Source organism: Tachyglossus aculeatus, chromosome 5, assembly GCF_015852505.1.
Source record: "Tachyglossus aculeatus isolate mTacAcu1 chromosome 5, mTacAcu1.pri, whole genome shotgun sequence".
In the NCBI taxonomy this organism is placed as follows: domain Eukaryota; kingdom Metazoa; phylum Chordata; class Mammalia; order Monotremata; family Tachyglossidae; genus Tachyglossus; species Tachyglossus aculeatus.
In genome coordinates, this window is record NC_052070.1 from 71,241,025 (window position 1) to 71,257,256 (window position 16,232).

At 46.8% G+C, this 16,232-nt stretch overlaps 1 protein-coding gene across 9 annotated transcripts in view; it reads right to left on the reverse strand.

Annotated features, from left to right (window-relative positions):
• CPEB1 (cytoplasmic polyadenylation element binding protein 1) overlaps positions 1-16,232 on the reverse strand; it is an 80,389-nt gene that overhangs the window by 36,247 nt on the left and 27,910 nt on the right. For 5 of the 9 annotated variants that reach the window (XM_038746801.1, XM_038746800.1, XM_038746804.1 and 2 more), the window contains exon 3: positions 9,742-9,933. In XM_038746801.1, the coding sequence (XP_038602729.1) occupies positions 9,742-9,933 (192 nt within the window). Of the gene's footprint in view, positions 1-9,741; positions 9,934-10,208; positions 10,462-16,232 lie in introns of those variants that run through there. The other 4 variants (XM_038746802.1, XM_038746799.1, XM_038746806.1 and 1 more) reach the window with 3 other exon arrangements.

Consider the following 16,232-nt stretch of genomic DNA (forward strand, 5'->3'; position numbering starts at 1 on the left):
GCAGTGCTTAGAATAGTGCTTGGCACATAGTAAGCGTTTAACAAATGCCATCATTATTATTATTAAGCACTGGGGTGGATACAAGGTAGTCAGGTTGTGCCACGTGGGGCTCACAGTTAGCCCTTAGTACAATGCCTGGCACATAGTAAACGCTTAACAAATATCACTGTTATTATTAACCCCCATTTTACAGATGAAGTAACTGAGGCAAAAAGAAGTTAAGTGGCTTGTCCAACAAGGTCACACAGCAGACAAGTGACGGAACCGGGATTAGAATCCATGTCCTCTGACTCCCAAACCTGTGCTCTTTCCACTAAGCCACAATGCTTCTCTATAATATTATCATCATCCCTGTCCATCAGGCCCAGCGCTGACTTTGAGGGCATCTTGGTCTGGAGGGAATGCGCAATACTTGACCAATACCACCACTCTCACAGAATCAGGATTTCAATCTACATTTTTAGCACCTTTCCCAGGAGGAAGGAAAAAGATCAATGGTTCATCCCCTCTCAACACCACAAATATTATGCTAAAGCTTTATAAGGCAGGTAGACGGAGGACTAGCTCTCGGAACCCTGAATGACTTTCAGCAGCAAAAGGCAGCCTGGGCAGAGAAACCTGCATATGAAGAGTCACAGGGGAAATAAATAAAAATCTCTTGGCACCCCGAACCTTGGCACCCTACAGACTAGCAGTAGCACAAACATGAAATGCCCAAAGAAATACTGGGTGCTGAACTAGACGTCAGCCCTATCCTGATCAGGGACAAGGAGGTCTCAGTATACAGGACTGGAATGACAAGGCTTGAGAATCACCCACCCCAACAGCCTACAGATCCTTACAGTACCTTTCTGCCCTAGTAGCTTATGAGCCTTTGGCCCTACTGCCAAGTAACAGCAACCCTAAAATCAGGATGCTCACAGTCGACATGTTTGACCCATCCCTTATATTAATTTACAGTATTTTATTTAGACCAGCCCTGACAGAAGTGAGCCTGGGCAGTGTGATATACAGTGGGCCATATTCTGAACTGAGATTCTTGTGAATGCATCTTATTTTCACATGGGGTAAGCAACATGGACAAGAAAGAACGAACACAGGTCTGGGTTCTAATCCAGGCTCTGCTACTTGCCTGCTGTGGGGAAATCAACTTCTCTGGGCCTCAGTTTTGTCATCTGTAAAAATGAAGAGTCAATACCCCTTCTCCTCACTACTTGGGCTGTGGGCCTATGCTGGACAGGGTGTCTGGCCTGAGAGCCTCATCTCTACACCAGGGCTCAATACAGTGCTTGGCACATAGCAAGCTCCTACTACTAGATTGATGACAATAATAATAATAAGGATGATTTTAAGCACTTACTATGTGTCAAGCACCATTTTATGCGTCGGGGTACACATGTACCGATCAGGTTGGGCAAAGTCCAATGTCCCACACAGGGCTCACTGTCTTAATCCTCATTTTACAGATGAGGTAACTGAAGCCCAGAGAAGTGAAGTGACTTGCCCTAGGTCACACAGCCGTCAAGTACCAGAGCCAGGATTAGAACCCAGGTCCTTCCGACTCCCAAGCCCATGGCCACTAGGCCACATTATTCAAGCCCTTGGCTGTTGCCAACTGAGAGATCACTTATCAGCCTGGGTGACTTGGTTGGCCTAGTTCAAACTTAGAAGCAGATGCAGTTGGAAGGTTCGAGGGTGCAAAAGCAGATCTGTGCTGCAGTGACTCCACTATTGACCAAGCAGCTACAGCCAGCCACAAGGAGAGCTACCTGTCCCACTCCCTGCATTACACAGGGAAACAGACCTTCCATAAGAAGCACCCATATCGTCAAATGGTGACAAAGACCAGGGAAAGGAGGTGCGGCAAATTTGTTTCCAGTTGAGGCAGCTAGTTGTGTTGGCCCAAGTCAGATCTCGTTTTGCCAGCTTTACTATTCTGGGTTTTGTTCTCTACTTCCTGCTGTGGTAAGCACTGAAATTCTCAAGCAAGTAGTACCATAGTCACAGAAAAAGAGCAAGTTTGGGGACTGCAGTATGGGCAACAGGAGTGCGGTGGGGACCTGACTTTATACAGAAGAGGCTATTTTGGAAGGGACCTGGGTTGCAGTTCCCATAAAATGCTGACAACCTAGTTCTTGTTCCATTCAGGCCCAGCAGGCCAGATCCTGGGAGGTTCTCCCAGCTGCATCAAGTCAGCGTCCTAATGAGTCAAACTAGCTAGAAGTTCTGGCTGTATGCATAGCATCAGGGGGGAAAAACAAAAACAAACCAAAAACCAAAAAAACACACAAAATGGGTCATCCCTAACTCATTAGGCGAGAGGGGAAAGGAGGAGAAGGATGGAATTTCTCCTTGAAGTCCTTTGATGTCTACAAAGATATCTTCTTGAAATTAGCCCCCCCACAAAGTCCACTCACCTCCTTTTTTGCAAAGGGGAGGTGGGGGGGTGGGGTAGGGAAGAAGAGTTATATGGACTACACAATTTGGTGCTATAATTTTGCTTACAAAGGTAATCCTCTTCACTTGAGAGACCCTGGAGGATTGTCTTCAAAGCTCTGGTTCTTAACTTCTGGCCTGCAGCCTATGGCTATTTCCCACTGAAACTGGGACCACATGTAGAAGACTTGAGTCGTTGAGATGCGCTGACACCCTTCTGACACCCTTCAGATGATGTAAGGGAGGAGAGGAGCAGGAGAAGGGAGTGTCGCATCCTTCTGGTCTGTGCAGAAAGGCACACCTATCCTTTTATATGCCCAGTCTCTCCACCTTCAAAAGACCCAAAATCCCACTTCTTCCATGAAGTCATCACTGATTAATTCACAGAACTCCAAGTTGCATCCACTGCCACCTACTTTTAACACTTGTATTTATTCACCCACATCCCCAGTCCTTATGCCTCAACAATTTATTCAGTCATTTGGTCCTGACACTCCTCCTCATTATATCCTTGTTCATCCTCCCTCTATTCATAAATATATCTGCCTAGGTCCCTTATTAATTTCCAAGTCCTCAGGGCAAGGACTGTGTCTCTTGCTTCTGGTTTACTCTCCCAAGCAGTTACCACAGGGCTCCATACACTAAATACCTCTGACTGACTGACTGGTCTTCATCAGTGATATTTGAGCACTTACTGCATGCCCAGCTCTGGATTAAGATCTTGGCAGATGACAATTTATTTCGGTAGGTAGGTACAATCCCTGCCTTCAAGGAGCTGACAGACTAGAGGAAGAGGCTAACGTTGAAATGTGAACATAACCATTTATAATTGAAGTGCTATGGGGGTATGGTGAAAAAAAATCTAAGTGCTTAAGGGATACAGACCCAAGAGCAAAGGTGATGAAGGGAGGACAGACAGGGAAGGCCTTTTGGAAGAGATATAACCTTAACAGGGTGAGTGGGAGTCAATGGCTATGAATAGGAAGGGAGATCCAGGCCAGAGGGAGGATTTGGGCAAAGGGATGGTGGCAGAATAGATGAGATTAAGTTACAGTGAGTAGATCGGTTTTACAGGGGCAAAGTGTATGGGCTGTGCATAGTAGGAAATCAGTGAGGTATAGTAGAAGGGGGAGAACTGATTGTGTGCTTTAAAACCAATGCTGAGGAGTTTCTGTTCAGTGTGGAGGTGGATGGGAAACCACTACAGGTCTTGAGGAGTGGAGAGATAAGGATTGGATGGTATTTTAGAAAAATGATTGGGGCAGGAGAGTAAAGGAAGGACTGCTGTGGGGAAGAAATAGGAGGCAGAAAGGAGGCTGATACGGTAGTCATGGTGGGATAATGAATATTTGAATCAGCATGACAGCAGTGTGGCTGGAGAGGACGAGGCAGATTTAAGATATGTCTTCAGCATCAGTAAGGGGCCCTGGGCACAAGGAAAGTTTCTAGAAGGCTCGTTTAAGTCAGTGAGCAGAGAGAAACATTTGTCCTAAATAAGCCAGGTCCTCTAGAAATGGGATCAGAAAAGGAGTATTACATGGCATCAACTCACAGTACCACACCTTCTACACACAAAGTGGATAGCGCCTGAGCTGACTAACCCATTACACCCAAATCAGTGCTAAAGAGCTTGGCAAGTGGGCTAGGCTGTACTAGATAGTGACACTGAGGCCAAAGGACCAGAAGCACTGAATCGAGAAAGGATCAGAAGGTGGTGGAATTTTCACTTTATAGGGTTGAGACAATCATTCTGGCTCACTAGAAGGCGCAGAAGACGGCTTTCAAAAGAAAGAGCTCCAGATTCCCTAAATAAGAGGCTCTTTACCCAATTCACAGAAATCAGATCATGAGCCCCAAGAAATCCAGCTACAAACAGATGCCCTTAAGCTTTAAACCTCAGGAGGTTGCAGACAACATGAAGTTCATCACTAATTTCACCCAATACATAATTTTGAAGTTCAAAATATTATAAATTAATAATAATAATGGCTTTTGTTAAGTGCTTACTATGTGCCATGCACTGTACTAAGCACTGGGTAGGATACAGGCAAATTGGGTTGGACACAGTTCCTGTCTCACATGGGGCTCACAGTCTCAATCCCCATTTTACAGATGAGGTAACTGGGGTACACAGAAGTAAAGTGACTTGCCCAAAACCACACAGGAGATGTGGCAGAGCCAGGATTAGAACTCATGACCCTCTGATGCCCAGGCCTGTGCTCGATCCACTACACCATTTATGTCTGTCTCCCCCTCTGGACTGTAAGCTTGTTATGGGCAGGGAACGTGTCTTAATTCTGTTGCACTATACTTTCCCAAGTGCTTAATAATAATAATAATAGTAATAATTATGGTATTTCTTAAGCACTTACTAGGTGCCAGGCACTGTACTAAGTGCTGGGGTAGATACAAGCAAATTGGGTCAGATACAGTCCCTGTCTTGCACACGGCTCACATTCTTAATCCCCATTTTATAGATGAGGTAACAGGCACAGAGAAATGAAGTGATTTGCCCAAGGCCATACAGCAAACAAGTGCTAGAGCTGGAATTATATTAATTTCTGTCTCCCCTTCCAGACTGGAAGCTTGTTGTGGGGAGGGAAGGTGTCCACTAACTGAACCAAGCGCTTAGTTCAGTGCTCTGCACAAAGTAAGCACTCAATAAATGTGATTGACTGACTCCAGAAGCAAGGGCCCCGATCCCTGCCTCCTTTCAATCAATCCAGTAGATTTTACTGAGTCCTTACTGTTTGCAGAGTTATTTTATTTTGTTAATATGTTTTGTTGGCTGTCTCCCCCTTCTAGACTGTGAGCCTGCTGTTGGGTAGGGATCGTCTCTATATGTGGCCAACTTTTACTTCCCAAGCGCTTAGTACAGTGCTATGCACACAGTAAGCGCTCAATAAATACAATTGAATAATAATAATAATAATGATGGCATTTATTAAGCGCTTACTATGTGCAAAGCACTGTTCTAAGCACTGGGGAGGTTACAAGAGGATCAGGTTGTCCCACGGGGGGGGGGTTACAGAATGAATTAGAACCCATGACCTTCTCATTCCCAGGCCCGGAATCTATCCACTATTCCATGCTGCTTCCACTGCTTAGTACAGTGCTCTGCACATATTAAGTGTTCAATAAATACCACTGATTAACTGATTCAAAGGCAAACGCCTACGGTGGTGGTGGAAGCTGAGGCTTGTTGGGAAAGTCCTCTGTCTGACTGCCCTTTCTGGCCAGGCAGAGCTGATTTAATAGTAACAACTGTGGTATTTGTTAAGTGCTTACTATGTGCTAAACCCTGTACTAAGTGCTAGGGTACATAAAAAATAATCTGGTCCCACATGGGGCTCACATTCTAGGTAGGAGGGAGCACAGGTATTCATTCATTCACTCAATCGTATTTATTGAGCACTTACTGTGTGCAGAGCACTGTACTAAGCGCTTGGGAAGTACAAGTAGGCAACATATAGAGACGGTCCCTACCCAACAACTGGCTCACAGTCTAGAAGGGGGAGACAGACAACAAAACTAAACATGTCGACGGGTGTCAAGTCATCAGAATAAATAGAAATAAAGCTAGATGCACATCATTTAACAAAATAGAATAGTAAATATGTACAAGTAAAATAGAGTAATAAATCTGTACAAACATATATACAGGTGCTGTGGGGAGGGGAAGGAGGAGCAGAAAAAGGGGGCTTAGTATGGGAAGGCCTCCTGGAGGCAGTGAGCTCTCAGTAGGGCTTTGAAGGGAGGACGAGAGCTAGCTTGGCAGATGAGCAGAGGAAGGGCATTCCAGGGTCCCCACTTGAATCCCCAATCCCCACTTTGCGGATGAGGAAACTGAGGTACAGAGAAATAAAGTGACTTGTCCACAGTCACATAGCCAGTAAGTGGCAAGCCAGGATTAGAACCCAGGTCCTCTGACTCCCAGGCATGGGCTCTTTCCACTAGACCACACTGCTTCGCACCCTAGTCGGTATCCCCAACAAGAGCACAGGCTCACCGTGCTTCCTCCCTGGATTTGCTCTTACTCTGCCTCAGAAGGTTGCCCAAGCAACCCCAGCATTTTCAGAACTATGACTTTCCACAAAGTTTCACTAGACTCACTGCTGGGAAAGCCACGTGGGCTGGCAGGCGTGTTCTTGCTTCATTGGCATGGGTGAGAGATCTGGCAAAGCAGCTGCTTGGTAGGAGTTGCGCATCCCACTCTTGGAGACTGAACTCTTCAAGGAGTGTGGAGGATGAGGGCGGGTTAGGAAATCGAGGCTTATTCCCAGGTTTTCAGAACAAAGGGGAGGCCAGGAAGAAATTAACATCTGTGATGTTGGAATTGGGATTTTCGGAGAGACTAACTTTAATCCTCAAGTGCACGTCTCATATACACCCCTGACCACCACCCTACAAGTCCTGCCACCTACATATCGAGTTGCTTTGGCCACCAGTTCCCTCCCTGAAGTTGCAATGAACTGCACATTCTCCACTACAGGCCTATTTTTGGAAGAGCTATCCGCTGGATACCATCTTATAATATGAGAACCAGATTAGCCCTGCAGAACTAGCGCTAATGCCAAAGGGGAAAAAACCCCAGTGAAATCGAACCACTGTCAGAAAAGGGTTGGGGGAGAAGACCCAGATCTGGACAAGTGGCTTTTGAACAGAAGCAGACTGCACCCTGGGCTTTGGGATAGAAAGCTGTGCTCTGCTCTTTACTTGCAGTAAAGACAGCAGATCATATAATAATAATAATAATAATAATGATAATATTTGTTAAACGCTTACTATGTGCTAAGCACTGTTACAGGTGCTTAGTACAGTGCTCTGCACATAGCCCTCAATAAATACAACTGACTGACAATTGGGGTCCATAAGTCAGTCAATTGTATTTATTGAGTGCTATGTGCAGAGCACTGTACTAAGCACCTGGGAGAGTACAATATAATAGACACATTCCCTGCCCACAACGAACTTACAGTCTACAGGGGGAGACAGACACCAATATAAATAAATCCTCCATCCTCCCCGCCTCCCTTCTGTCTCTCCCAGGGGCGGGTTGTCTATGTAACTGTTTGATAGTATATAGGTGACCACCCTACAGATGAGGCAGGTCTCTACCTGGGCTGCCCCACAGGTGTAAGCTACACAAAACTGATGGTCAGGTAACTGAATATAGCACCTGTGCAGGTGTCAGCATTGGGAGTGCGGAATGGACAATTTATGGGAAGGTGTGGGACTTCCTGGATCTTTTGTTCCGGAAGGTCTCTACCAGGAAAACCAGAGGCCTAGACCACAGAAAGGCTGCATGTCAGACAGCTAAGTTGCCCTCACATACAGCCCCGGTGTGGCCAACGAAATCAAAATGGATTCACCTGGAACATGCGCTTGCGGCTCCACCTGTGACAAATCATTTATCTAAGTGTTTCATTGTGGTGGCCACAATGGCACCCATGGCAAGATACTATTTGAGAACCACTTCTTTAAGGAGGAGAGTTTCTGTGGTAATCAGGGTGAGATGCCAACCCTGTCAAAAATGCCAAGCATTGCCATCACCTCGCCCCCTCCTACCTCACCTCCCTTCTCTCCTTCTCCAGCCCAGCCCGCACCCTCCGCTCCTCTGCCGCTAACCTCCTCATTTTACCTCGTTCTCGCCTGTCCCGCCGTCGACCCCCAGCCCACGTCCTTCCCCTGGCCTGGAATGCCCTCCCTCTGCCCATCCGCCAAGCTAGCTCTCTTCCTCCCTTCAAAGCCCTACTAGGAGCTCACCTCCTCCAGGAGGCCTTCCCAGACTGAGCCCCCTTTTTACTCTCCTCCTCCCCATCCCTCCCCGAACCTCCTTCTCCTCCCCACAGCACCTGTATATATATTTGTACTGATTTATTACTCTATTTTACTTGTACATATTTACTATTTATTTTGTTAATGATGTGCATATAGCTTTTAATTCTATTTGTTCTGACAATTTTGACACCCGTCTACATGTTTTCTTTTGTTGTCTGTCTCCCCCTTCTAGACTGTGAGCCCGCTGCTGGGTAGGGACAGTCTCTATATGTTACCGATTTGTACTTCCCAAGCACTTAGTACAGTGCTCTGCACACAGTAAGCGCTCAATAAATATGACTGAATGAATGGGCCAACCTAACACAGAATCTGAAGTTTAATACCATCAGCAATGTTATCATTATTTTAATGATTATTCTCAGATTCAGTTTTCCCAGACTCTTTTCACAATAGGATAATCCCTCAACTCCCTCCCCATTTCAAGACACCCTCCCCCCAAAACAGAAGTACCCACTGGGGTTTTACCTAGACAGCTGGGCATTAAAATTATATAAACACTGACACATATACTAGGGCACCAAGCTCTGCAAAGTGTTCTAAAAAAAGATCTGTGTCTTAATAGGTTTGGAGGGCAGGAAAAAAAAAAACTCCAACAATCCAGTACTTTGTTGCCATATTTGCAGTCTGCTAGTGAAAGCCATTTCTGACTCCCATGACCCAGGCCTTTAAGGAAGTTTCACTTTAGGTCTACAAAAATAGGACCAGTTTTCTCCCTGTCATCCCTAAAGCTGTCTTGGCACCCTGTGCCCTTTCAAGAATTTTTCCTCATGCTTTCTCTCAGAACAGGATTGAGTTAACCCTCCTCCAAACTTTTTGGAAGAAGATGGGGAAGGGAAAAGGGGGGAGGGGCTAGCAGGGCAAGGAAAGCACCAGGTCATTCATTTTAAAGGCCGACAGAAAGCATCTTGGCAAGTGAGTCTTCTCCCCTCCTACTCCACCTCAGAATAACGCCATCTCTAGCGGCAGAAGGTGTGGACTTCCTTTCCCTCTTCCCTGTGTTAAACTCCAAACGCACAGCAGATTTCACCTCTATCCATGTTCATTCGGTGGTACTGGCCCGTAAGCCTACCTATTCACTCAGGAGGCCAGTACCTGCCGGCTCCCAGCCTTAGCTTTCCAAGCCTCCCGTGTGAGTAGCCCGAAGTTACCACCACATATTCAACCCCTTTTCTCCCCACCTAGAAGCATTTTGCTACATCATCTCCAAGATGGATCTGGGCCCTCGTGGGTTACTTCTAGCAATTTAAGCAAGCGCTGTGGCTCTTAAACACCTCCACCCGATCACCCTTTGCCCCTCAAAAGTACATTTACAACTTCAGGGCGTATGGTTCAGAAAAATCTCTGCAGTCTGTTTCCTCCGATTCAAATTCACAGCCATCTACCTCCTGCAAAAGAGCTCTCTATTAAGGTGGGGGTGGGGGACACGGACCAGACAGGGGATACCCAACTGTTGCAGTCCCTTACCAGATTGTGTGCTGCTCTGTACTGCAGTATCAGAGTCCTGGGTGCTCCAAGGTCTGTCCCACCCGGTCAGGCTGAGAGACTGGAGGCCAAGGCACAGGTCATTTGCATCCGGGAGACCACGGGAAGAATCTTGCGCAGAGGTGGGGAAAAGCATCCTGCTTGCAACTGATCCTTCAGAGTCCGGGAAGTCTGCTTTGGATGGAAGAACAGACAGAAGCCCTAAGAGTTAAGGTATTTAAAAAAATATATATATATTTTAATATATATATTAAAATAAAAGTAGTTTTCCAGAGCTTCCAGCTCCTGGTCCAGTCCGGCAGCACTCTGAAGCCACTGCCCTTGGTACTTTTGGGGGCGTAAGCGGTAGAATGACTGCCATACATACATCCAGTCCCCCCGCCCCCCACCTTTCTATCCCGTCTGCATTACTGACTGGGCCAGCATGTGATCAGGCTGCTGATGCTTACCGTGCTGCCAGTGACATCACTCAGCCGTGCAATATAACCGCATCATTTCTTACAAAATAAGGAGGTAGGAGAAGAGAGCTCTCCCCTCCGAAGCCGAGATGGCACAGGCGACAGGAAGGAAAAAAAGGTGCCGTTATGGGGAGGGGAAAAAAGAAAAAAAGCGAGAGAAAGAAAAGAAGAGACCCGAGCCACGGAAGCAGCATAAACAAGCACAGAGCTACAGCAGAGCCGACAGAAGGCTCAACACTGAAATCCTCTCGGCAATAGCTGTAGCGACAGAAAGACAGAGCAGACTGTTTGTTTAGTTCTGCCGTTCCTCCCCACCCCCAAACCCAAAAAACACTTTAGCCCTGGACTCTCTCCAGCTGCTGGCTCCAGCCCTGATTTAGCAGTCCAACGCAAAGCTTCACAATTCTGCTAGCATAATCTCTTTGCTTCAACTTGGCCCTGGTGCCTCACTGACTCCGCATTGTTTACCATTGAGTAATATGGATAACCTTCAAAAAAAAATTAAAAAATTAAAAATCCCTGAACTACTGGAGAAGTGCATTATGTTGCAGATGGGTTTGAGACTGCATGTCACGATGAAAATGACAGGGCCTGAGGCGCAGGGAGAAGAGGAAGGACAACAGAAGTGCTCCGGAAGCCATTAGTCATGACTTCACAGGAGACTTTCTGCAGCCCCACTGGAAGCTGATGGCCTTGGCCCTTCATGAGGAGTAGGGTACCATTCTCATTCATTCATTCAATCGTATTTATTGAGTGCTTACTGTGTGCAGAGCACTGTACTAAGCGCTTGGGAAGTACAAGTTGGCAACATATAGAGACGGTCCCTACCCAACAGTGGGCTCACAGTCTAGAAGGGGGAGACAGAGAACAAAACAAAACATATTAAATATATAAAATATTATTAGAATAAATAATAGAATATATAAAAGTAGAATCAATATGTACAAATAAAATAGAGTAATAAATACGTACAAACATATATAATAATAATAATGATGGCATTTATTAAGCACTTACTATGTGCAAAGGCGCTGTGGGGAGGGGGAGGGGGAGGAGAGGAAGGAGGGGGCTCAGTCTGGGAAGGCCTCCTGGAGGAGGTGAGCTCTCAGTAGGGCCTTGAAGGGAGGAAGAGAGCTAGCTTGGCGGATGTTCGGAGGGAAGGCATTCCAGGCCAGGGGGATGACGTGGGACAGGGGTCGAAAGCGGGACAGGTGAGAACAAGGCACGGTGACATCCAAAACAGGTCATTCATGTCTAAGGTGTGTGCCTGCTCTTACATCCACAGAGCATGGCCTCTGTTATGATTCTCCCCGCATGCAGAGACATTTACATTAAAAAAAAAATACAACATGTTCAGCATCTGACAGTCTCCCCTTCAACAACAACAACAAAAAAGCAGAAAAGAAAGAAGGTCTGGGGAGTGTGTGATTCCCACAAGAAACCCAAATGATCAACGTATCTGAAGTCTGAATCACTGAGAGGACAGGTTTGTAAACCAAGCAAGCCACTAAGAAAACCCAAAAGCAACAGGTACCCCAAGAGTCTCACCCTCCCACCAACAACTTTCTCTGCCCAGGCAGGTCTCTTGATCTTTCTGCTGGTTCTACTGCATCTGGGCTGGAGTAGCCTCTTCAATGTTTACAACTGTTCCACCTACCACAACTGGGGTAACTGACAAGATTACTACTCTGTCTCCTGCAGCAGCACTGTGGCTTCTCCAATCCACCTGCCAGAAAACTTCCTCTCTGTATTCTACAGGGAATAAGGCATTCCAGAAATGTTAAAAAACAAACAGAACAACAAATAAATGTTCCCAGTTCTTTTGGCCACAGTTTAGAGTGGCACCTACATATGCCAGTGCCAAGATGCTCCACCCACCAACCCAAATGCTAAGTTTCCCTCTCCTCAGGGGGTCTTATGAGGCTAACATCCTCCCCAGTTTGTTCCTGCTGGTGCAAGTTTAGTCACTGAGATTTCATCCCCTTCGCAAATAAGCCAATATTTTAAAAAAAGAAAAGCAGTCATTGTCTGGGAAGACACAAAGCTCCTGACACCCCAGGCATAGCTCTGAACCTCTCTAGGGTTCAGAGATGCCTCGGAAGGCGCCAAGGAGATACTTCTCCCGACTACGCTGCAGCTCCCTCAGCCTGGGCACGGAGGAGGGAAGACAGGGGGTCGAGGAGACAATGCCATATGGTCTATCTCCAGGAGAGCAGATCAGCTGGTGCTCAGAGGGGCCAACTCCCTTCACTGCAGAACCAGCTGGCAGAGAGCCTCCTGCAGCACTCTCTGTGCCCAGACTGGCTGGAAGAGGAAGGAGGTGGTGGTGGAGGTGGAGAAAACTGCGTACTTGGAGACCACCATGATGAGGAGAGACAGATTGGTGTGATTGCTAGCCTCCCCAAAGACCAGCACTCCCCGAGTTTACCAACCGACAGAAAAGTCGGGGGTTAGATCATTTGTGCTGGGGTGCAGGTACTGGTAGAGTCTGTTGCCACCGGGATGCCCAAAAGCCACAGTCAGGAATGCCCTGAGGCCTGTCCAGAGGCTTCTCAGCCTCCTTTTCCCTTCCTCTTGCTTCTGTCCAATGTGCATCACTTTGTTTTGAAGCACCTATGCACCAGGGTGAGTGAAGTGAGGTGAAATGGTGGAGATGTATACGCAGATGGTCACCCTGACTTCAAGACCTAAGCGCTTAGTACAGTGCTCTGCACACAGTAAGTGCTCAATAAATACGATGGAATGAAAAGACCGGACCCGAGTTCCAGGCCAGGCATCTACATTTCCTTTGTAGGTACAGTTGAATAGTCTGTGGGAGCAAAGACATAGGGTAATAGTATTTAAGTGCTTACCATGAGCTAAGCACTGTATTGAGCACTGAGAAAGAACACAGGTACAACCCATTCTCCCAAAGAGCACATTTTCGTTCACATTTCTTGTTATAGGCAAGGAACATGGCCGCCAATTCTGTTGTATTGTACTCTCCCTAGCGCTTAGTACACTGCTCTGCACAGAGGAAGCACTCAATAAATACCACTGATTGATGAACATGCACTGTTAAGGTATTGAGGGATGCCTGTCTGGATTCGGCACACTGGAAATGCAGTCAATCGTATTTATTAAGTGCTATGTGCAGAGCACTGTATTAAGCGCTTGGGAGAGTAAAATATAACACTTGGGCATCAAAAAGCACTTGGGATGAAGACCCAGGATCAGGCAGCATACCAGGTAACGTCTCCTCGGTTTTCCTTTAACTCTCCAAGGATTAATCAAGAAAAAGGGAGGCTTCTGGGTTCCCCTGCCCTATGCCAAACATGAAGTGTGACAGCTTCAACATCTCATTTTATTTCTCTTTCCCCAGTCTCTCATTACCTGCAACTGACATTTGTTACTGCTTTTTTTTTTAAATGACATACGTTAAGCATTTACTAAGTGCCTTGGTAGATACAGCTAAATCAGCTGGACACAGTCCGTGTCCCACATGGTGCTCAGTCTTAATCCCCATTTTACAGATGAGGTAACAGGCACAGAGAAGTGATCTGTCCAAGGTCTCACAGCAGGAAAGTGACAGAGCCAGGATTAGAACTCAGGTACTTTTGACACCCAAGCCCGTGCTCTATCTACTAGGCCATACTGAGTCCCTTGTGACCCCGCACGTCTTGGCACACCCATTGTGGGAAAGAGTCTCACTCAACAATACTGGACACACGCAACAGGATGGCAGTTAGCAGGATATGTCATTCCTCCTTGCAGCCGTCCACTGCACCAGAAAAAGGGGCTTCTGAGAAATGGAGTTCCCCAGCTCCACACAGAGGTGGTCAAGAGGGTGGGCACTTCACTTTTTCCTCTTCCCACCGTGTCACACTCTCAAAGCAGCATGGCATAGTAGACAGAGCACAGGCCTGGATGCTAGGTGGTTGTGGGTTCTAATCCCATCTCCACCACTTGTCTGCTTTGAGACCTTGGGTAAATCGCTTTACTTCTCTGTGTCTCAGTTATGGCATCTGTAAAATGGAGAATGAGACTGAGCCCGATATGGGGCAGGGACTGTGTCCAACCCAATTTGCTTGTATCCACCCCAGCCCTTAATACAGTGCCTGGCACACAGTAAGCACTTAAATACCACAGTTTATCATTATTACTACCCCTCTGACGGGGGTGCGAATGAAGATGAGAAAGGACTCCATCACTCACAGCCCAGGGCAGCAACACATGGGGTGAGGCTGTGTGGCCTGAGTAAGGCCTCCTCCTGGAAATGGGTGAGGGGTGTTTTGGATGCTTTCTCTTATAGAAGGCTTTTCCCCAATGAACTTTTTCCCCAATGGCAATGGACGGAGACAGTTTTGCGGCCAGACAATTGCTGAAAACAGGGCAGACTCAGGAGACGGGACTTAGGTGAAGCTGCCCTGTCCCACGAAACAACTGCCTTTACCTGAAAATGCTCCTGCCCTTTTTCCAACTCTGGGAGGCCTAGTTGTGTGGAGTATAATTTTTTTTTTCTACCATTCTCTTATTTCTTATTTCCCTAAGGAAGGAAAATAAAATCCCGATTCCTGCTATGCTGCTCTGAATATTATATTCAAAGATGGCACAGAGGCATCTGCTACTGTTGAGGCCTTGAAGATATTCTAACTTGTGCCAAATAAAATGCACCCATTTTCCCTACCAGTCACCTCACCCCATATGCCACTGGGGATAGAGGAACTGGGTGAGACTGTGGATGGCTCAGTGCAAGCCAACACCACTACCGCAAGAACAACTCAGGCACCTGTGCTACTGGTGGTGGGAAACATCTATCTTCTCTTATCACTGGTGTCTAAGCAACGCTCACTTCTTGAGTGGCAAGTCAGGGTGCAAGGCACTGACTCACTGACACTTAGGAATACCATCTTGCTGTGACTCAGCAGCACCATCTGAGCAGAAGGATGAGGCAATACCTACAATGTGGTTTTTCCTTAATCTGGGGCTTACTGAGAACACCCGAGAATCAGTGTGGCCTAGTGGAAAGAGCACTGACTTCCAGGCCTGAGGGTCTGGATTCTAATTCCAGCTCTGCATCTCAAACAGAAACTCCTTACTATTGGCTTTAAAGCACTCAGTCACCTTGCCCACTCCTACCCCTCCTCATTATTATCCCACAACCCAGCCAGCAGACTTCACTCCTCTAATGCCAGACTACTCATTGTACCCTGATCTCGTCTATCTCGCCAACACCTGACCTCTGGTCTGGAGTGCCCTCCCTCATCATATCTGACAGACAATTACATTCCCCCTACCTTCAAAGCCTTATTAAAATCTTCATCTCAAGCCCTGATCTCTCTCCCTCTCTCCAGTCTCGCACCTCCTAATGCCTTCAGGACATCTCTACCTGGATGTCTTCCTGTCACGTCAAACTTAACATGTCCAAAACAAGGCTCCTTATTTTCCCACCCAAACTTTGTCCTCCCCGTGACTTTCCCATCACTGTAGACAGCACCAACCTTCCTTCCTAACACGCCTATGCCCTTGGCGTTTTCCTTAACTTCTCTGTCACACAACCCACATAATCAATCTGTCACCAAGTCCTGTCAGTCCCACCTTCACATCACTAAAATCCAACCCTTCCTCTCTATCTATACTGCTACCACATTAATACAATCACTCATCCTATCCTGCCTGGATTACTGTGAGAGCCTCCTTGCTGACCTCCCAACCTCCTGTCTCTCCCCACTCCAGTCCATATTTCACTCTGCTGCCTGGATCATTTTTCTACAAAAATGCTTGGGACGTCACCCCCCACTCCTAAAAAAAACTCCAGTGGTTGACCATTACCTGTGTATCAAACAAAAAACAAAAACTCCTTACCGATGGCTTTAAGCACTCCATCACCTTACCCCCTCCTACCTCACCTTGCTTCTCTCCTACAATCCAGCCCGAACATGTCAGTCCTCTAGTGCTAACCTTCTCACTATGCTTCCATCTTGCCTGTCTCACCACCGACACTTAGCTCATTCCTACCTTTGGCCTGTAACACCC